This window comes from Mus caroli, chromosome 13 (assembly GCF_900094665.2).
Source record: "Mus caroli chromosome 13, CAROLI_EIJ_v1.1, whole genome shotgun sequence".
Classification (NCBI taxonomy): domain Eukaryota; kingdom Metazoa; phylum Chordata; class Mammalia; order Rodentia; family Muridae; genus Mus; species Mus caroli.
The window spans coordinates 26,401,722-26,425,041 of NC_034582.1; the positions used below are offsets into that span (position 1 = coordinate 26,401,722).

The following is a 23,320-nucleotide window of genomic DNA, read 5'->3' on the forward strand; positions in this document are numbered from 1 at the left end:
GTATTGGGGACTTTTTGGATAGCATTGGAAATGTAATTGAGGAAAATACCTAATTAAAAAAAAGAAAAGAAAAAAAATTATGCTGGGAAACGATGATCAAAACACAATGTGATCAGGCCCCCACAAAGCAACATGGGTACGTATTACCAGGAGCTTATAAATCTCAGGGTCCCACATGAGGTCAGAGACGGGGAGTGACGAGATATGGATCCACTGTGTGTGAATGCGGGTGACTCGGGACAGGTCTAGGTTTACTATGGGGGTGACAGGACAAGTCACAAGGAATATGTCTTATTAAATAAATACTTACTCTAGTACATTAAAGATGACTTTGATTTTTATCTCTCCTTTTCAAAAATATAGTTAGGTCATTGCAATGAACATTTGAAAGTGAAAGTGTGTGGACAGAGGCAGTATACCATGGCACACATTGTGACATTTTCATCCTTCCATGATGAGATAGTTTTCTATGCTTTGCTTTTGTTTGTTCGTGTGTATTTGAGAGGGGGAGGTAGATTGCAAGAGCAAAGGGAAGATATGCAGGGGTGGGGAGGTGAGCAGGACTGGAGAGCGTGATGTGAAACTCACAAAGAACCAATAAAAACTAACCAGTAACCCCCGGAGCTCGTGTCTCTAGCTGCATATGTAGCAGAAGATGGCCTAGTTGGCCATCATTGGGAAGAGAGGCCCCTTGGTCTTGCAAACTTTATATGCCTCAGTACAGGGGAATACCAGGGCCAAGAAGTGGGAGTGGGTGGGTAGGGGAGTTGGGGGGGGGCAAGGGTCTGGGGGACTTTTGGGATAGCATTTGAAATATAAATGAAGAAAATATCTAATTAAAAAATAAATTAAAAAAAAAGTCAAGAGTGTGTGTGTGTGCACATATGTGTAATTAGATCTTTAACAAATACAACAAGAAAATGGATGAGTAGGTGGAACTTTCTAGGCACGCAGCACTTGCTCCCTGTGACCCAGAAGTTACAGAGGCCTGTGAGTCCCTCAAGGGGCCTGCTTTAAGGTGGAACCTTACAGGGATAGTCTTATCTAGTGTTGCATGTTAAAATGATACACATTAATCAATTAGTTTCATTTCCTTGAGTATATCATTAACTGTGAAAAATAAGGGCTATGAGTGACCTATTTTTTTCTTCAGAGCAAGTGGGTTTTTCTTGCTTGACACCATGAAAATGAGAGCTTCAGCACAGGGCACACAGTACAGCCAGTGGGCGTGCTGCGGTCCACATTGCTTTACTGTAGTCACTGCAGCCACAACTGAATAGTTTCAAGACACTCAAGAAATAATTTTTTTAAAGCTCATACTGCTGAGTGGTCAAAAAGCCTACTGCTTATTCTGCGCTCTCCCCGGGCCTTCATATTGTCTTTCTCTGTGATTCAGACACAGACTGGAAAAGAGATCAAAAACCTTCCTTTATATTAGTTTCATTTTGCTTCTTAATAGTATAAAGTAAAGCAACATAATTTCTGCTTATTATTTCACAAAAACTTAAATGTCAAACATTGCTTCTTTCATATGCAATTCTTAATGATGTCACACATCATTAAGGACAAAAACAATAAAGTTCGGCATATGTACATACAGTCACGTTACGATTTTACTGAATAAAAACAAAGCGCCTCCTCCCTCTTGCATAGATCTTGTAATTATGAACATGAAAGCTTTCTGGAAATAAGCTAGACATTCAACCTCAAAGCCTCAAGTCACAACATTTATCAGCAGGATGATTAATCTTTACGAAAGGCAGGAAAACAAGACAGAGCCACCCACTCTGACATTTTCATTTATTTAAAAAAAAAAAAACCCAAGCCAGTTTATGAACTGGAAGCATCATTTATAAAAAGTAGATGGTCCACTGAGAGTAAACTCTGATTATATGATTAACGAGATGATTATCTTTCTTCTTTTCTTCACTGAGAAAAGTGTGCTGGCATTGGACAGTGGCTCAGTTTTACCCAGAAATCTGATAAACTTTGCTCAGGAACTAGCCAACCTTTAGCAGCAAGGAACTTCTTCTTTTTTTTTTTTTTTTTTTTCTCTCTCTCTCTCTCCCTTTCTGCTTATTTGAAAAACTATAAACAAGACAGCAAACATTCTAAAGCACAAAACTGGTTTCACTGATCTGCATGCACATGCACATTTTTGCCTACATCCAGCAGGCGGAGCGCAAAGCAAGCAAAAGTTGTAGTGAAGTCAGGAAGGAAGGAAGGGCCAGCAGCTGGAGAACAGGATGTGCTTAAGCAGACTAGCAAAGGGAGGGCTGCAGTCGGGAAGAGAAGACTTGAGGCAGAGGTTGGACCAGCAGGAAGTGATCCCTTGCAGTTAGGATCAGGGTTGCTCTCAGCAGTGCCTCAAGGCTTCTTCCATCAGGAGTCAATGGGTTAGATTCTTAGATTTAGGTTTGACTCTTTTCTCCTGATTGTCTTGCCTGACCTTTGAACAGACTTTTGGAACAGGGTTAAGTTAACCCGTTCAACCATCAGAAAGTTTTGCTCCTGAGTAAAGCAGTGTTACATTAACAACTTAAAGTGAGGAAGGAAATCATTCTCAGATGGGTAGGGTGAAGAGTGAGCATGGACCTGGGAAACTAGGGTACAGGGAGGCAAGAGGTGCTGAGACGATGATGTGGCAAAGCGCTGGACTTGCCTACTAACTACAAAGCACTTACCTGTGTTATTTTCTCTATTCCCTGGAAGTTGTGTTTTTCAAAATGTTCTGCTATGTTTAGGAAGGTGTGACGTTCTAAATAGCAGCAATTACTCAGGACTATCAAAAGCCTCTGCTCCTGTAATTCAAACAGACCATAACAAACTTAGACAGTACTGGTGAATTTAAGAGATAACCCTGATCTTGTATCAAGTACAGTGATAGGCTTCTGCCCTTTAACATCAATATCCTATGCCTTGGTTTTCTTGGCTATTTCCTGAAATTAATACACAGAGAAGCATATTATAATTCCACTAACTGTTACTACATTTACACTGAGGATTTAAACAGAGATTTGGGGTAGAATCTCAAGAGTGAAACCTTTTCTGGAATGCTCAAGGCTCTGTGTCCTGCTTCCAATATCCTCCAAAGAGAAGAGTCAAATGTTCCATTTAACATTTTATGTACACAAAGGCCACACAAGTTGGTATTATGAATAACTAAATAAAGTGTAGGAACTATTAGAAAATGGTTTATGAATCATCCACAACTTGAGAACATTTTAATGCCATACTATCTATCTGAAGGGCTCCTTGTTCCCTCCTTGGCCCAGTGTCCTGAGGCCCAGTCCCATCCCATGTCCATGCCAGCCTCCCCAAAAGGCAGGGGGAGGGGAAGAATGCCTCCTGCTGCTACAGTCTTCAAGGCTCTGTCCACCTAAACAATTCCTTACAAAATTATTAGACTGTAATTGTAGTGTAATGAATACAGTGGATTTTTACAGTTCAGAAGAACTCTATCTGTAAATAAAATTCTAGGAATGGCCCCTGCTCTGCTGCTGCTGTGGTTCACTTCAGGGCAGTCTGGGCCTGTGCTCCTATAGGTGGGAGGCATTCTCTGGAATGGTGACTCATCCAGCGCCTTCAGTGGAGATCCTTGACGAAAACTAAGGCAAAACCACTTTCCAGGAACAGTTCTCACCCACACTTGGTTACTCTTTCTGTGCAGAATCAGAGTAATTTACAGTTAAGTACTCCAGGGGAGAAAATGCAGAGAAACAGACGTTCCTGCTCTTTGAGGCGTGAGGACTAAAGGATGAACTAGAGTCTCTAAAGTCAATAAGCAAGCCAATCCATCTTCTGGTAATTATACATCTCCTCACTTCTTCATTACAAGGGCCTGTCATTATTTTCAGCACAACGCAGTCTACTAACTGCCAGTTTTGGTCATCAACAGACATACATAAAGCCTACAGCACCATTAAATAACCCAGAAAAACAGAAGGCTGCTGCTAGGGGCCCTGAAATAACTTTTAGATAGGAAATGGAATATAAAAAAAGGCCAGAGGAAGTCATACTGTCTATGACATTATTTTTCTAAAGTGAATACATGGCAGAGCGGCAGAGAAAATAAGCTAGCTGGGCATGTGAGGCCATCTTCCCTTCTGCTACCTTCTGTTTTATCATAACACATTCTTCTCATAGTGCAGGAAGTAAATGACTTTGCAGCAGCTACTCCAAACACACGGAACCCCTCAATGTCTCAAGTGGCTTCAAGCCCGTCCTTTACCAGTCTTGTAGGATTAAGACTTCCATTCTAGTTGAGTGTGCAAGTCTATCCTGCCCTGTTCCCCAGCTGTGCTGACTTGGTTTCCCCATTACAAGACTTCTGGACCCTGTTCAGAGTGAGAAGAGCTACTTCAGTAATCTAAAGACTAGCTCTCAGCAAGTACATTTTGTTTGTGTATGTTATATTGAACATTACACGAAATGAAAGTGGGAAGAAAACAGAATAACAAGAATCTAATTCTTAAGCTTAGATGGTTAATCTGAAGTTTGTTTGTACCTGGCATAGAGACGTACATTTGACCATAATAGTCCCTGTATATGAAGGAATGAGTCTTATGTAGTACTTCTCTGTACTCCTAGTCAGCACCAGCAATGAACTCTTGAGACTGTGAATAAAAAGTCTTCTGACTCAAAATCTAGATCTTTTTCAATGTTATCCATTTCCTTCTGGATAATATAACCCTGAGAGGATCTGGGTCCTCTCAGAACACAAGTCAGATCTGATGAGATCCCTCCACTAGGGAAGAACACAGGCACAGATTTTGGAGACAAACGAACATAACTTGGGAAGTGAGTGGACAGGTAAGCTGTTGTGAGGAGTGAAAGTGAAAACCCTGGGCAACTGCTGACAACCTGATGCACCTTGCTCTCCTCCAACTCTAGAGAAGATGGGAGGCTTGGAGTAGCCCTCCAAGTCAGGGTATACACAAATCAGCTGGGACATGGCTGATGGGTTACACAGTGTTTGCTGGGAGCTGGGAAGGGAACAAAGATCAGAAAGGTCACTGTGCATTAATAAGGCTCCTTCTGAGAGACCAAGAAAACAAAAGCATAGTTGGAATAGGTGGCTGGTACATTCTGAGTTTCAAAGGCTCCTTCCTTCAGGTCCATCTCCTCTACTGCACTTTCTTCCTAGATTCACATGGAACAGCTGTTTCAACCCACTTCATGGCTTCCCTTAGCACTTGACACTTGTTCTTACTGTTTTTTGTTTTGTTTTGTTTTGTTTTTGTTTCCTATAAGCTAGAGTTATCTAGGAAGAGGAACCTCAATTGAGAAAATGCCTCTATCAGATTGCTTACAGGGATTTGGTTTTGGCTTTGTCATATAACCTATGTTCAAATAAAAGAGGGGACTGGGAGGAAAAAAGAAGGCTGGAAGGGCAAATGCCAGGAAGGAAATGTCATGCCTAATGCTTCCCCACCTGTCCACCCAGGCAACTCTGCAGCCACAGGAAACAGCCGAGGCACTTTTAACACTCATGATGCAGGTGCTGCATTGTGTCTGTTTATCTAACTCCAGCTAAAGTTTTCTTCAGTGTTAAATACACAGAAATTTTTATACATCTTAATATAGTCCAAGAGTATACTGCAGTGGCCACAGTGGCCATCTTAACATGGGAAGATGCTTCTGGCTCAAGTGACTTATGCTGACTACCACAGCCACTCCCTTTAGCATGATACACTTCACTCTCTGTGCTTGCCATTTTACTTACTGAAGTCAAACTGAAGTCTTCATGGATGCTTCCAAACAAATCAGGAGAAGAAACATCAACGGAAAGACTAAATGCAGAAGAGGCAAAACACAGTCATAATTAAAACTGACACAAAACCAATGACCCCAAATATTTTGATGAAAATGGCTGTATAACTCTCTGTAGATTTTCTTTGTACTTAATTATTATTATCATAAAAAAGCACTAAGGACTATCTTTTATTCTGAGCCATATAAAACTTATTTGGGGACATTCTCAATATTCAAGTGACTGCATTATGTTTAAAAATAAACTACTAAATGCCATAAAATCAAATAATACTCATATAATTAAAATGTTTCTGCCTTTCAGAATTTCCAGGGGAAGATTTGAAACCCACTTTCAGATTTGAAACCTACTTAAAGGTGAGCTAAGAAATTAGTTTATAACTCAAAAGCAATGAAAACCATAATAGGATCTAAGGGGAGAGCAGAGTAGCTAGCCCATTAATTAATTATCAATTGAACAGAATCATAAGTGACACCTTAACAGAATTTTTCCTTAACTTGATGGACTTGAATTCGTACGTAAGTCTAACACGATGAAATAGCAAGTAATATGCTAAAATAGAAAAAAATAGAAAAAAAAGATACCAATCTAGTAAGAGTTGAAATATAAACAAATGGTAATTAAAATAGCACTAACTGAAATAAAGTATATTTGAATAAATACAGCAGAAGAAAAAGTTCAGAAATGCCTGCAATACACCTTAGAATTCAGCAATGTATGAAACAGGAATTTTAGCAAAGTAACAAGATTGATTTAATCAATGAAATCAAGGCTGCGAATAGAAATACAGTATTCTGTTGGAATAATGAGTCTCATACAAAAAGTCAAGTCAAAGAAGACCTGGGAAAGGGGAACAAGGTCAGGTAGGGGTGTGGGGTGTGGTAGGGGATGGGGGGACCCTCTAGAAAATACCAGAGACCCAGGAGGTAAGAGGCTCTAAGGACCCAATGAGGATGACCTTAGCCAAAATATCCAACATTAGAGAGAGGGAATTCGAAGAATCTACCTCCAGTAGTTAGACAGGACCTCAAGTGGAGGGACAGGGTTACTAAACCACAGTCAAAATTTCTGACTCAGAACTGTTCCCGTCTAAAAGAACTGCAGGGACAAAAATGGAGAAGAGACTTGGGATTCATCTCATGTGAGGGCCCCAAGGCCTGACACTATTACTGATGCTATGATGTGCTTACAGACAGGAGCCTGGCATGGCTGTTCTGAGAGGCCCTACCAGCAGCTAAGGGAGACAGAAGCAGATACTTACACACAGCCAATGGTCTCAAGTCCGGGACCCCTATGGTTGAATTAGGGGAAGGACTGAAGAAGCTGAATAGGAGGGCAATCCCATAGGAAGACCAGCAGCATCAACTAACCTGGACCGCTAGGAGCTCCCAGAGACTGAGCTACCAGTCAGGAGCATAGAGGGGCTAGGTCAAGGCCCCTGGCACAAATATAGCAGAGGTCTGCCTGGTCAGGCCTCAGTGGGAGAAGATGTGCTGAATCTTCGAGAGACTTGAGGCCCCAGGGAAGGGGGAGGCCTGTAGAAGGGGGAGTACCCTCTCAGAGGCAAGTGGGGAGAAGGAATATGATGAGGAACTGTGCAAGGGGGGGACTGAGTGGGGGACAATGACTAGAATGTAAATAAAAAATAAAGACAAAAAGAAAAAAAGACCTATAAGCATTAAAAATGTGGAATTGGGGAGATAAGCGTGGGTTCAGTGTTTGTGCACAGTTATAAGGAGCAGAGTCAAACCTCTAGCACCCATGTGAATACCAGGTAGGTATAATACCAACCCTGGACTGTTAAGCACATGACTGGTGGAAATGGGCTGGCTCGACAAGCTTAGTCAGTGAGCTCTGGGTTCAAGTGAAAGACTGACACTGCCTCAATATGGCAGAGGTCTATCTGAGAAGAACCTCCATCATCTACTTTTGTTCCCAAAGTGCCTATAGGCTCTCACTCTCTCTCACACACGCACGCACGTGCACACACACACACACACACACACACACACACACACAAATGCATGCAAGCACACAAGGTATGAGCACATATATATAAATTGAAAAAAAAGAGATCTGGTCACTGAAGGTGACAGTTTTATATATTGAAGAGCAAAAGTTAATATCAGAAAACAGAAAAATTCTCAAATCGCTAACTATATTCAAACACTTTAGTCTGATACTGTGGTTTTTTTCTTATGAATTTTACAATTTATTTTTAACTGTTTTACTTTTTAATATGTGTGACTTGTATTGGAAGGAAAATTACTCTGCACTATGCTTGACACAAATGAAATAAAGATAAATAAAAGAGCTATGCCAAAGTTATATTCCTGAAGAAAAACCAGAGGTGACATAGCAAGCTTCTTCAGCTGATACTATGTTAAAGCAGGAGTCTTAGGTGCACAAAGGGTTCTACATGCACAGTGTCATCCAGCAGGACAGCACACAGGAGATTCACAGACTGAGTGTCCACCAGACAACGGCCTGCCATAGAAAGGAGGACAGCAACACTATGTTGATGCTCCATGCAATAGTGTTGGTAGAGAACTACAAGTGTCTTTCAAGAGTTAGGAGGACTCAGAAGGCTGGGGAGCACAGAGACAGGGAGCAGCCAAGCATATAATAAGGTCATGACAACCGAGGCTTCCTGTGAGACCCAACCTCAGTATGAAATGTTTGCATTCCACAAATGCACCAATGAGATCAATTCCACATTTACTTACTGAGTAGTATCTATATCTGCATCAGGCTTGGTGCTCAGTTGTTCTAGGCAGTATATAAAAACCTGGATAAAAATAGAGTCTCAGTGATACAATTTTTCAGATATCAATCTGTTTGAATATTAAAACAATTTTTAATAAATTAAAGCAGAACTGTCTGGGGGAGAGGTGTGTCTAATAAGAATGTGTGTATGTATGCATGTGCATAGGTGAGTACATATGTTACGTGGTAGAAATATATACCCCAACAATGTCTAATTATAGAACTGACAAAATATTAATAGCACCTTGCTTGAGTCATTACTATGTTCAAGAATATATTTTAGGAGAAAGTCATTTTTGTCTTTTCTTTATTTACTCCCACAAATGCTCAACTTTACTTATGTACCCACAAAGCACTGGTTCCAGTCAAACGACTTTACAACTCTAGATGAATTACAAGCAATCGATTTTCATTTAATTTACTCTGCAATCTAAAGGAACTGAATACAAAGTACATTAAGACACAGACAGGAGAACACACTAGAAATGACACACACAAGTACTGCTAAAACAACAACTACATTAATCTTCACATGTAGCCCATCTTACTCTAAACTCTCATGTATACAGAGGAGACTATGAAAGAACCCACATTTCATAGTGATGTAAACAAGGTGAGCGACAAATCAACGCATGGCTCGGAGCCTACATCTCTGTTTGCACTTACCTGCATGATATTGATGCACAACTGGCAAACCTCCTCCTGCGTTTTAGGCTGTTGAAAGACCTATGAAGAAGGATTCAGATTTAAAAAAAAAATGTTTTGATTTTGCTGAGAAAACAAAACATTTTACTGACAAGTGAAACCTAAAAGCTAAACCCCAGAAAACCACACTGGCTGTAGGCGGATGTCTACCTATGGTGGTACTGATCCCCAGTTGGCTGACCATATCCAAGTCAGTAATTCAGTCAGGCCACAAGGACCCTGGTCTGCCTGCAGCTGCTGGACTCACCCTGCTCAGCCTGCCCTGGAACCTGAACTCCACATGTCTATGCAGGTCACTAAATGAGTGCAGTTAGTAAGAGACAACACCGTGACTCCATCGCTATTCCCAGGCAGGGATTTCTTAAGATCTTATAAAGCAGGTGGAAGGGAACAGGAACTCACGCTGGCTTCTCCAGGTTTGCAATCGACAACACCCTTCAAAGACTGCAGGGAGTGAACAATGCTCTGTTCAAACTGACATGGCTGGAAAAAAAAAAAAAGAACAATATCTTCAAACACAGACAGCACTGGCTAAATAGATGTATTTACTTATGGAGCTGAATATGCCGAAAGGACAAGTCCCCGGATGAACAGAAAACAACAAAGGTACAATCTGACCAAAAGCCTATGCTCACTGACAAGAGCAAAGCTAAGGCGTTTGCTCACACTTGAACACTACATTGCATGTATATTAGTCACGAGCTCAATTCTAGGCAGGTCACCTCTTGTCCTGTTACAACAACCATCTAGAGGAGGTACAAGATCCTTAAGGTCAATTACGTCATGGAACACATTTTCTACATATACTAAGTCAGAAAAAATAAAACTCAGAAATACATCTAAAGAAAGACACCCCAAGGCTCTTCTCTTGTCAAAGCCCCTGAGAACAGGAGGAGAGATATGGGCATAGCACAGGTTGGGGCAGGAAACCTCAGGAACCTAGGGCCACAAGGAAGGACGGTGAATTGGCAGCATGGCTTCCATGAAGGGAGAAGCAGTCTCTGGGGGTGGGGGTGGGGGGGACTTTGGTAACTGTTGAGGGCATGCATTTACAGAATAATTTTATTCTGTCCCTTCCGGAGGCTCGGCGTGCACACACACAGTGGGTTGAAGTGTGCAGAGCTGGGATGCAGACTTGTCTGGCCCTTCCTTTCCTCTTGAGAAAGTTCTGTGATGAAGAGCAACAAGGGCCATCAAGCCCACCACGCCAGCTTCCTTCTTCACCAGCACCACGCCAGCTTCCTTCTGCACCAGCATCACGCCAGCTTCCTTCTGCACCAGCACCACGCCAGCTTCCTTCTTCACCAGCACCACACCAGCTTCCTTCTTCACCAGCACCACGCCAGCTTCCTTCTTCACCAGCACCACGCCAGCTTCCTTCTGCACCAGCACCACGCCAGCTTCCTTCTGCACCAGCATTTGACTAGGGTGACTCAGCTGACTCCAGAGGCACCACTTCAGCTGTTTGTTCACATGACCCACTGGGTTTAGTTCTTTTTAATCCTGTGCATTTTATAAACAGACCAGGACCATGTTCCCTAATATTCAGTCTAGTCATTTTCTAGAGTTCCTCTACAAAACCCAGGCTACCCAGCAGAACTCTGCTCTATGGGGCAGGCCACAGGAGGCTCTGCATGCTGATTGGTTGATCGGGAAGGAGCTAAAGCTAGCACCTGCTTTGTGCTAAAGGACTGAGTGTTCTTCAGTTTTTTGTTTAATGAAATTTTGAGAAAGTTTTTAACTTTCTCAAACTGAACATACGGCTTTTTGTTTTCCTTTGCACAAAACTAATATGGAACAGATACATACATAGGCAATAAGCTGATATCTAGCTTCCTACACCTGGTTCATCAGTGCTTAATAGCCACTCATTCTCTTTTAGCATACTCTTTAACATTGCTATGATTAATAAACAGTTGTCTAAATGAGATTTTAAGATATAGTAAGAAACAATTCAAACAAGTAATTAGCATGGCGGCCCTAGTTACTATAGCATTAATGTCACAAATAAAATCTGTTGTTCAAAATTTTGTAGTGAACAGTGTTCTATAGCATACAGACTCACATTTACTTCTAAGCCCACACTATAAAGGCATGTCCTGCTCCTTCTATATTAAGGGGGGATAAGGCCAAACAGATCCCCGGCCTTCCCTAGGACTGGTTCTGACTCAGGGGAATGCAGTACACTAGCCTCTATGTCAGCACCACTCAGAAACGTGGCGTGTGCAAGGAGAATAAGCCACACAGGCAATGTGAGATAGTCCAGGAACCATGTCTGACAGCTCAGGAAGAGCATTTAATACAACTCATTTAGCACAGCATCTCTTTGTTGCTGGCTTTAACAGTCCCCTTGACACAGTAGAGAGCCATCTGAGAGGACAGTCTCAGATCAACAGCTGCCTAGATCTATCAGCCTGTGGCTGTCTGTAGACGGTTGTCTTGTTAACTGATATAGGAGGGACACTGCCCACTGTGGGCAGCACCCTCCTAGACAAGCTGCTCCAAACTACACAAGAAAGCTAGTGGGAATAAAAGTCTGCTTCCAGTCATCAAGAACCTTTTCCACTGTTCCTACTTTACTTCACAGCTGGGAAGTGAGTTCCTTGACTGAAGGAACAGCCTGGAGTCCTTTCCCTGACTTCCCTCAAGGACGGACTGTGGCCTGGACCTGTAAGCAAAAAAATCCCTTTCTTTCCCTAAGATACTTTTGGTTAGGGTATTTTAACACAGCAACAAAAATGAAACTAAAGTATTTAAATGACTTTAACATATAATCAATATAAAAAATGTTTTATAGTCTTTCCTACATCTCAGAGAGTGACGAGCTATATATTATATGTACCTCCAAAGTCAGTCCGTCTACCTGGAGCCTATGCAGGGTGGCAGGGAAGATGATGCTGTGTGGTTTCTTGCCCCTGGATTACCAATGGCGTAAAACTTGTGGGGCAAAGCCACTCTATTCTTGGCAGAAACTGGAAGTTCCACTCCCCACAATTTATTTTCTCTCCCTTGCAAAGGAGGACATGAAGGACACTGGCAGAAGCCACATAGGCTGCTGCGCAGCATTGTTCCTGGGGTGCGGGGACACCCTCTAGCCAGCAGCCTCTTAAGACAGTGGCTATGGCAGCTCAGAGATTGCTTTATTTTCTTCCTGAGAGGAGTAAGTCAATGGAACCACCAGGAGAGCCACACAGAGACCTGAGCAGTCACAAAGGCAGACGTGACCCTGGCTGGCCGCATGACAAGCTGTCTGGCCAGTGTGAGGGGAAAAGGCAACCCCTGTCTTGTGTCCTCTGTTTCAGTAGTGACTAGGTCCCCATCAGACTGCTAGGAGCACCCTTCAAACAGGCAAGAGAACATGGAAAATTATAAGACCTATTCTCAAAGGCTCTTGTAATTCTCAACCCCCTCGGACAGAGGATGTTTCTAGACTAGACATGTCAGTTTGTGCTTCTTGTCTTGCTTGATTTTCAGCTTTGGGAGCAAACATCATTCTTCTGTCCCCAACACTGATTTTCTGAAGCCCTTAAGTTGCTAAGTGATGTGGAAATAAGCCCGCTCTAATAAAAAAGCAACGCAGACTGAAGAAGTGCTACAGGCCATGCACCTGTGAATTAAGCCCCTGCTTTCACTAACTTCGATGGTTGTGATCAGCAGTCAGTAAAACTAACTCCAGGAAAGGATATTTTAAGATTACTTTATAATTTCTAGAAACCAGAGTATAGTGTAAAACAAATATGATCCTTATTAACATAAAGCATTTCTTCTATATAATAAACACTAATGACTAATAAAGAAGAACTCCAACTTACCAGGGAAGTCAGTCCTTCATTATCAACAACCCAGTCTTCCTTTTCAGCTAATCTCTTTATTTCTACATGGAAAACAAGGACACAAATATTTTCTAGTATAATTATCTCACTGAACTTCAACAGAGACAAAAACATCTATAGGTTTGTAGCTTTTAATCGTTTACATATGTTTATGAAAACAGAGATAAAACTCAGTATTGGTAGATTTGAGGATTTAGTTATGCTTTTTTCACATAGTCTAACATGCAATACACTACCAGGAGAAAAGCTACTCACAACAGTGATTACTTACTCGGTACTCTTTGCAGCAGTGCTAGACATGTGCAAAATGAGCCCTCCAGGATTTCTGCTCTGAGTAGCTTAGAGTCAGTGTTGAGCCCTCCCTCTGGTTCCTGAATGGTGGCTACCTCTCACGTGGAGTGACGCCTACCTAAACTTTCAGCAGGGCAAGCTTGCTTAGGTGCAGGTGGGAGGAATGTTTAGCTTCTTACCTGCATTCCATTCTCTCTCCTTTGACACATGTTTTAACTTCCAATTCTACAGTGCAAGGCCTTCCCCACTTAGAACCCTGGTGAAACATGATACTGGCCTATGCTGTTTATAACAATATTCTTGTTTTTTTTAAACACTTAATACTTTAAAGGTCACTTATAAAAAATAACTTTTGGAGGATGTAGTGTTTTGAGAGAAAATGCCCCCCATAGGCTCAGAGAGAGTGGCACTATTGGGAGGTGTGGCCTTGTTGGAGTAGATGTGGTTCTATTGGAGGAAGTGGGTTACTGGGTACCAGCTCTAAAGTCTCATATGCTCAAACTAAGCCTAGCAGCTCAGTTCACCTCCTGCTGCCTACCGATCAAGAAGTAGAACTGCTTCTTCTCCAGCACCATGTCTACCTGCATACTGCCATGCTTCCTACAATGATGCTAATGGACTAGACCTCTGAACTGTAAGGCAGACCCAGTGAAATATTTTCCTTTATAAGAGGTGCTGTGGTCACAGTGTTTCCTCATAGCAAGAGCACCCTAACTAAGACAGTGGCTCTATATAGAAAATTCTGGAAATATAAAGAAAAGCATGTATAATTTCTAATATTCATAGAAACATTGCTAACGGTGTTCTGATTTCATGTGACTTTTAAAATCAACTTAGAAAATATCCACATGTTTTTAACCTGGGACCATATTTTACATAAATTTCTATATCCAGCAGGTTCTATTTAAAATTTATTATAAAGGTATTCTTATATTCTTAGTTTCAAGTACATCTACCTTCACTTCTGCAATGCCTTAAATCTTAAATTGTTTTGAAAAGATACTTAAAAAAAAGAAAAAATTCTATTCTACAGATATAAATGAATAAATAGGTGCAAATTTCTCTAACACTACTTTTCTCTCATTTTCAAGGCTTTGGAAGCTGGAAAGAAGCCAGCTCAGGTAACTTTGTCCAGTAAAACTAAGATACCTTCAGCCGTATGCTGCAATGTCACCATTATGCAACGTATTCGGAGATCCAAAATTAGGTCCTGGATAATCTGTAACATGTCATTGGGAATCTCCAGGGCGGTCAGTGATTCATATGTTAGCCTGGTAAACAGATAAAACACAAGTGAGAAAACGGGGATCCGAGCAGCCCTGCCTTGCCTGGACTGTCCTGTGTGGATGCCTCACGGAGCTCAGGAATGACAGCATGAGCGCAGCAGGGACAGTACAGGGTCTCTGCAGCAGATGGGTGCACATACAGTATGACGCTCTCATCCAGCACATATACCAGACATGCTTAAGAACTGCTTGGCTAGATTATAAGTGAGAAATAGGAGCCTCAGGACAGAGAGACAGAAGATAAATTCCCCACTGACATGTTAAATAGCATATCTTACTCTGGGGTGTTGACTTTTAAAAACCACTACAACAAACAAATGCATGTAAACCCACTGAGCCTTTCCATGAACATGGCTCCCACGTGCCCACACTTGCCTTATGGTCTGGATAACATGTGCGAGCCACTGCCCCGAGAGCTCGGCCTGCACCTCCCAGCCGCCATATTGCCTCCCATCCCCTTCTCGAAGGCTGAGTGGGAGTAGAGCTCCCCGGATCAGCTTCACCAGGGAGTGCATTACTTCTTGAATCATTTTCTAGAAAATGAAAAGCAAAACTGCATTATGGTCATCAACCTGGTAGAGTTTGTTCTAAATGATAAGACAGTATCTTGACTGTAAAGTCTTCAATAACGCTGGGAGAGAGAGTGCTCTGAGAAGTCGGCATTCTCACCCTTCACTCACCTTGAAATCGTTTTGTCTCTGCCTCACATTCTTTGATCTTTCATTCTGGCCTGACTTCTCAGCCGTCTAAGAAATTGACAAAAAAAAATTAGCTCTCTTTTAGAAATAACTTAGAAAAGTTAAGAAATGCTTTAGCATCCATACACAAAGACATGAGACTTAACCTGATTAAATGAATGTTAAGATATAACCAGAAACAAAACCTTTCTTATTCCAAAAGGAGTTTGCCTTCGTCTTTCTAAGTTCTGCTACAAATCAAGGCACACACTCAAGAACCAAGCTGAGACTACAAATTTCGTAGGTGAATTAGGTGTGCCATTTCCCATCAACACTCAACTTGCAACTGAACCACAAGGTGCATCGTGCCCAGGTCGGTACTCTTCCCGTCACATCTCACTGTCTGGCAAAGCAACAAAGGGAGAGTAAACTCTGAGCTAATGGAGAGCACACAGCATCTGTGCCAAAGGAAGTTGGTAAATATTTATCATAAACACAAGCACTACATCTGTCCTTTTATTTTTATTTATAAATCACTGTCTTCTTCGCAGTGTATCTTAGGAGTGAATACATTCTATCATTTTAGAATTATTTCTATTTACTCATAAAGTCTATGTTTTTTTTTATTTAATGTAATGTACAGGAGATTGTTTTCATAGTTAAGAGGAATCTATTTAACTGGACTTCTGCTAGTTTCTTACTAACAAATGTTCTGACAACCAAATACTACTATATAAAAATGCCCTAAAAGGACAAGCTGATGACCTTTTCAGGTAGAGAAGCAAAACAAAATTAAGTACTGTAGAACAAACTCTAATACTCCATTAACATAATACAAAATGTATCTGTTCAGTTTAAAGTTTTCAGGTACTGTTGACCAAGTATAAAGACATGTCAAAGACCTTTCAAGTTAAGAGACACATAATTACAATATTCCTGTGAAGTCAATGTGAGAATATGTCATGCTTTCTAAATGTGCACAGATACCACACATGCTAGAGCTATGGAGCTGGGCATCACTGACATGAATGAGTACAAGAAGGGTTAGGCTGCTCTGATGATTAAGAACCAGTACCAAACATATACATACCCTTAACTTACATGACTTAAAGTTTCATGTTAAGTTCTCATATACATAGCACATACCCTTTAACTTACATGACTTAAGATTTCATGTTAAGCTGTGAAGCTTTCATCATTCTTTTTTGTACAAATATACTTTTACTTTGAAACTTAAAAATATAAATTAAAAGTTTATATAATCACTTAAAAAGCTAACTCCTGAGTTCACTGCCTTATGCCAGTCCAATCTCTTTGCACAACATGGATCATCTCTTTTGTTTTTAACACATATGAGAAATACTTTTATATACTATTATATAAGATACCAAAGTGTATTAAGTGTAGTAAGCAGGGAAATGGCAGGATTAGCCTAAATGTTGTAAGGATGAAGGCCACGTGCCCAGGTGAGATGACGCCACAGCCAGGAAGGTACCACAGCACACTGTATCTCTCTCCCACCCAGACAAACCACAGAGCTCTACTGCTCTGCTTTCTGCTTTGTTCAGCTCACGGAGTGATGATACACAGCAGCCTTCTGAAAGCTACCAATTGTCTGATCTGAGTATGAGAAATGTTTTTCTCTTCTATTACCTCCCACTAATTTTGCCTTTAGTTTCAAATACTATCTCCCTTACGGGGATTTGCAGCTCAAAACCTCTGAGACTTATACCGGGATCTTAAATTACCTATTATCTCCTAAGTATTAATTCACAGGATCCTCTCATGCAGTACACTAAAAACCAGAAACCTGGCAGGTTTCCTTCAAGAAAGAGACTTTGTGGATAGCACCTGCTTAGCCAGAAGCCTGTTTCATTGCTATATCTGAATACTTGTCTTGATTTCTCCCTATGATTCACCAGCAAGACCTGCACACTACCTCTGAATATAAACTACACCCACTACTTTTTCCCCAATCCCACTGCCACCTCTCTCACTCCTATTCTGCCTGCACACACACAGACCTATGGTTTCCTCCCATGATTCTCTCCAAAAGGCAGCTGACCCACAGTGTCTCCAGCCTCAACCCAATCCACTGACACCCAAGCCCGCTAGGAACTGTGCATGCCAGGGCTCTCCTTGGAACCTCCCTTTGGAAATATGTGTGTCCTGTGAGTTCCTTTGCCTACTTCTTGTATGCTAAGGCTCAGGTGAGAGATTATGTTCTGAGTCCCTTTTCCTCCTATCCCATCACTGACCACTTTCATTAGAAGCCTAGCTTTGTTCCTTGGATACACACTCACAGAATTAGGATGAGTTTTTGAAAATTGACTTTTATTTGATCACTTCAACAGGGTAAGATAGTAAAGTTTATCTCAGCCATTGTTTTATTTACATGGTATCTGAGTATTTTAGGATGGATTTATGCATGTACACTATGTGTGTGCACATGTATAGCAATGTGCATGTGTGTGTGTGTGTATGTGTCAGTACCTGGCACACTGTGGTTAGGATACTGTTCTGAACATGCTTTCAAAAGCAGCTCTACCTTCAATCTGTGCTGATCTAAATGCCTGCCAAAATCACCTAGATATCAAGTCTTGTTGTGACAGACTGGCCAGCCACCAGAGTAGAGCTGCTATGCTAAGCATATGCTTATGTTTGTGTGCTTATGCCATGTCATGCCATGCCACGCCATGCCATGCCACACTATTCTAAAAAGCCTGGTGGAGCTCTTTTCTGGAGACCCAATGTCAATAAAATGGAGAGCAGATGGCTGAGAGTCTTGTGTGATAGCATCAGTTTTTGATGGTTTTGATATTACAGACCTGAGCAACCCCAATATAGAATACAGAGGGTTCATAAGATCTGCCCTATTTAAAAGAAAGTCAAACTTTTTAAACTTTTAATAACATTTAAATGTGCTTTAAGCCCTGGAACTTTTAAAATGTTGATTCCTAATGTATAAGGATTATTTGATACTTTAAAATATACTACGTTTGAAGCGAACTTACAGGTGAGACATTATTATTAGCCATTTCGTTAATTAAAGCCTCAGTTCTTTCCTGCACAATCAGACCAAAACCAGTTTGTGGTGAGCCCAACGGCAGATTTCACTGTTCTGATTCACATGGGCCCAAATAGTTTAAAGAAGTGACTATTGTTTTAACTGTTAGAAGCTTGTAATGAATGAGCTCTTAATAAGACAGTTCTACAATTTAGAAATAAAAGGACATTTAAAGTGAACAGTGTTTAAAGCTCTCTTATATCAATTATCTAGTGCCTATGTCCATTTAATGAACTTTCTTGTTTCACTCATAGACTGGCTGAGTGGGTACATTTTCTTTTCTTTCCTTTGTTTTTTTAAAGATTTATTTATTTATTTTATGCATATGAGTGCACCACCATTGCTCTCTTCAGACACACCAGACGAGGGCACCAGACCCCATTACAGATAGTTGTGAGCCACCATGTGGTTGTTTGGAATTGAACTCAGGACCTCTGGAAGAGCAGTCAGTGCTCTTAACCTCTAAGCCATCTCTCCAGTCCCCAAGTAGGTACATTTTCTAACCCTTCTGCTTTTTGCAACTTTCCAGTGGTGGCTTTTAAGCTTTTTAATAGAATAAATGCCCCAAAAACGTGCAGAGTTTTTCCTATAACCAAATATTTATGTATTTACTCTAACTATGTAGGATCTATAAAGAAGTATATTCTCTTTTAACTGAGATAGAAAAGATAAACTTTATGACTCTACAAAGAAACGAAGCAAGCACTCTGTGTTTGGAATTTCCACCTATAAGAAATGATCCAGCCAGGTGGTGGTCGTGCACACCTTTAATCCCAGCACTCAGGCAGGTGGATCTCTCTGAGTTCAAGGCCAGTCTGGTCTACACAGCACTACACAGAGAAATCCTGTCTTCAAACAAACAAACAAACAAACAAATGCAGGCAGGCAGGCTGGCAGGCTCAAAATGGCCAGAAAAAAACCAAAAAAACAAAAAAACACTTGGGTGGAAATAATTAACATGGCACTTACAGACCATTTTCTATAGGACTGGTATTTCATATGCATTCATCTGCTTTGACATCTTTTGTTCTACTGTAGACGTTCATCAGTCTACTACTGTCCAATACTACTAAATCTTGTTTACACCTATAGGTACCTATATGCCACTTGGTTTTTGACAAAGATAACAAAATACACATTGGAGAAAGGATAGCATCTCAAAACACAGCACTGAGAAGATTCAATGTGTACATGTAGATGAAACTAGATCTGTATATTAAAACTATACTCACTAATGTTGACTCTGAAAGTGCAATGATTTATAAAACACTCATTCAGAGACAGGGGCTGGATAACTTGTGTGACTACTAAATTCTTTCCATTGGGAAACTTAGATCTGAGCCCCAGGGCAGTGGCCTCCTTGTTCTTCATTGCTTGGTCATACATTAAACATCCACACAATTTTCCACTGGATTCTGAATCTTTAAATCAACTTCCTTGACCTCTCTTTCGATGTGCATCTCATTTACCCTTAGAACCACTGTGGTACAAGAGAATTTTGCTCTTCTATGTTTACAGATAAGAAAACTAAGTCTCAATCACATAGCAAACTCAAGGATCACCAAGATTTTTTAAATGAATCTTTAAAAATGTGAAAATGTCTAATTTGGTATATGATGTATTTATTTGCTTACCAGTTTAAAAATAAAGTTGATTAATTTTTTTAAATATGAAAAAATTGGTAAAGGTACTAGACACCTAAGACTTTTAAAAAGACCAAAACCTTAGTATTAAGCCTAGAAATTCAGTGATCTGGAGTCAGAAGTGTATACATACCTCACTGAAAAGACTTCCATTAACATATGAAATCCAGAGTTTCCAGAAGTTAGGCAGCTGACTTAATACAAGCTTGGTTAATTTTTCAACAAATGCCACTCTGTGGGGAGTCTTATACCTCCATGCTAAAGGGTAAAAGAATAAAACACTATAAATACATTTGTACTGAAACACAGGGACCCTGCCCCCACCTCTTCCTTCTGATGAGGCACTTCTCTCAGCATTATACTGGCAGTGTCAGGCAGCAGGGAAGGGGAGAGCAGCTGCCAAGTCCTCACAGGACAGTGCTTTACCCTATCCTAAGGATTGCTAGTGTGGCGATATTAGGAGGTGTGGCGTTGTTAGAGAAAGTGTGTCACTGTGGTATGGGCTTGGATATCTCCTAGTGCTCAAGCTCCTCCCAGTACAGAAGAAAGCCTCCACCTAGCTGCCTGCAAAACACTTTCCTCCTGGGTGACTATAGCAAAGAGCTGGCCCGCCATACCAAAGGGACACTTGCTCACCAGGTTCAGAGCAGCTTTATTCATCACACCCAGAAACTGGAAACAACCTACATGTCCCTCAACTGAAGAATGGATAAAGAAAATGTGGTATATCTACATAATGGTATACTATTCAGTTATTAAAAACAATGGCAAATATGAAATTTTCAGGCAAATGGATGGAACTAGAAACTATCATCCTGAGTGAGCTAATTCAGACCCAGAAACATTCGCATGGTTTGTATTCACTTTTAAGTGGACATTAGCCATAATGTACAGGACAACCATGCTACAATCTGCAGACCCAAAGAAACTAAGTAATAAGGAGGGCCCAAGGGAAACTAGGTATTCCTAGGCAGGGTTGCCTTTTGGCTCAGTGTCTGAAACTTGTGTAGAACACATAATACCATGAGTTCTATCCTAAGCAGAGAAAGAGTCCAGGTAAACAGAAATAAAGAAAAACAGACAAAAAGTGCTGGCATTGTATCCCAATGAGAGAGGGATGCAGCAGATCTATTTTAAAATGTCTCTCCCCCATTTGCCTGTTGATAAAGAGCTGTGAACAGGTTTTTTAATAATTCTTTGTTAAGTGCTTTTTATATATGGAAGCAAATATAAATATGCTCTCTTCACTGTCAAAAGTCCTGAAATTGCTGTATTTTTCAGTTTGGCTCTCTGGACTTCTCATCACTGAGTTTCATATTCATACAGAAAGCATTTCTGCAGACTATTTCATTTGAAATTATTCACTTTCACTAAATGAAATCCTCCTCATTCAGCACTTATGCAGTAAGAATAAATCCCACAAGAATCACTGGGTCAGAAAGTGCAGCTATAGGCAATGCTGAGAAGGACATCGTTACATACATGCAAAGGTTCCTGGCCACTTTCAGAGAACCATGAAAGCAGCAGCTTTTTAAAATCTTACCAACAGACAAGCCCCAAACCCAAGACCACATAGAACAAACCCTGGGGCTTTGTGGGCCTTTTACAACTGCCATCCTATGAACCAGAGTGAAGACTTCATGTGCATGGAAACTTCCTTTTGCCAGCTTAGGGCCTCTGCCTGGTAGGGCACATCAGCATTTCTATACTGTGGGGGGAAGTTTTAAACTCATTCTCTTAAGTAAAAGGCATGGTCCTGTGGGGAATTGCAGGCTGCTTTCTAGTTGAGCTGAGGTCTGAACCCCGATGATCATAATTCACCTACATGACATTGTAGGCGTTCCCTCATGCTCCTGGAACTCCGGCCCCTGCCTAAGGTACCACCTCCCACAGCCTCCACAAGAGAAGCATGGTCAGTAGTCATGTAATCAATGGCTCAAGCTTCTGACCTACAGGCTAAACTCCTCCCCAGTTCCCTAGCAACAGTGAAGACCATAAAAAGGGGTGCTCAGCCCATACCTCTCTTATTCCTTTGTCCTCTCACCCCTCTTTTCTCTCACTTCTCTCTCCTCTTCCCTTTCTCTTCGTCTTATTCTTTCCTCCTCCTCTCTCTCTCTCTCTCTCTCTCTCTCTCTCTCTCTCTCTCTCTCTCTCTCTCTCTCTCTCTCTCTCTCTCTCTCTCTCTCTTCTACCTTCTCTCTTTCCCCTGCATTTCTATAATAAAGCTCTAAAACCATAGAGTCTCTGCTCTGCTCCTTCAAGTTCCACTGCGCACTCTGGTCAGTGTTGGGAACTTCTTCCCTCTTCCCTCTCTCCCACAACCCTGGTGGCTTTAGCAAAGTAGCTCGGGGGCAAGGGGGGGGGTCCCCAGGCAGGGCTGCCCCTTGACCACCCCCTGAAGAGTGAGATAGAGGAACACCCACCCAGGGATGAGTGGATAGGATAGATAGAAGCTTTCCCATGTCAGACTGACCAAAGAATAGGGAAACAGGTAGGGCGTGGGCATCTTTTTCCTTTCATTCTGCCCCAGGGCCCCAGTCCCCCCCATTTTTAATTTTGTTCCCAACTTGGTTCTTTATATCTAAGGGTGTTGTAAACTTTTACACTCCCTGGTGAAAGTCTGAAGATTATCCGTGTGCTTATCAATCACCTCTGACCTGATCTATGTGGACTGTTGACTAACTGGGCATGCTCTGCCTTCAGTTTCTAGAACAGACAAGTTCAACATAAGGCAAGTCTACCAAGAAGCAGTTCATGGACAACAGGGCTATTTCCCTAAAAGTAACTGACTACCTCTAACTACTAATGGCAGACACCATGTTGCCTGGAACACACATGCCACAGCCAGCCTGATGCTAATGGAAAGGAGACAAGGGCATTGGATCCCCTAGAACTGGAGTTCCAGACATATGTGAACCTGGGCTCTGGGAACCACACACGTGCCTTCTGCAAGAGCGCCAAGGGCTGTTAACTACTGTGTACTCTCTCCCGAGCTCTTTACACTAAAGCACTGGAAGAGTTGCCTGACTGTAGCAGTCACAAGGCACTGTCTCAAGAGGAGTATTTCAAAGCACCATCACTCCACCCCTCAGCTCTCTGACCACTGCCGCCACTATGCAAGGCTACTGTGGAACACTTGTTCCGAGTACCGCCACTACTCTCCACAGCTACTGAGGAACACTCACTGGAGCACTGCCACTGCTCTGCATGGCTACTGTGGAACACTCACCTAGAGCACTGCCACTGCTCTGCATGGCTACTGTGGAACACTCACCTGGA

At 41.6% G+C, this 23,320-nt stretch overlaps 1 protein-coding gene across 1 annotated transcript in view; it reads right to left on the reverse strand.

Annotated features, from left to right (window-relative positions):
• The window catches only part of Exoc2 (exocyst complex component 2), a 160,727-nt gene that overhangs the window by 47,346 nt on the left and 90,061 nt on the right, over positions 1–23,320 (reverse strand). Inside the window, exons 13-22 of the mRNA XM_021180205.2 lie at positions 20,175–20,299; positions 15,335–15,400; positions 15,030–15,187; positions 14,518–14,639; positions 13,057–13,118; positions 9,647–9,727; positions 9,206–9,265; positions 8,500–8,561; positions 5,726–5,792; positions 2,685–2,801 (exon numbers count right to left, since the gene is read on the reverse strand). Of these exons, the coding sequence (XP_021035864.1) occupies positions 2,685–2,801; positions 5,726–5,792; positions 8,500–8,561; positions 9,206–9,265; positions 9,647–9,727; positions 13,057–13,118; positions 14,518–14,639; positions 15,030–15,187; positions 15,335–15,400; positions 20,175–20,299 (920 nt within the window). The remainder of the gene's footprint in view (positions 1–2,684; positions 2,802–5,725; positions 5,793–8,499; positions 8,562–9,205; positions 9,266–9,646; positions 9,728–13,056; positions 13,119–14,517; positions 14,640–15,029; positions 15,188–15,334; positions 15,401–20,174; positions 20,300–23,320) is intronic.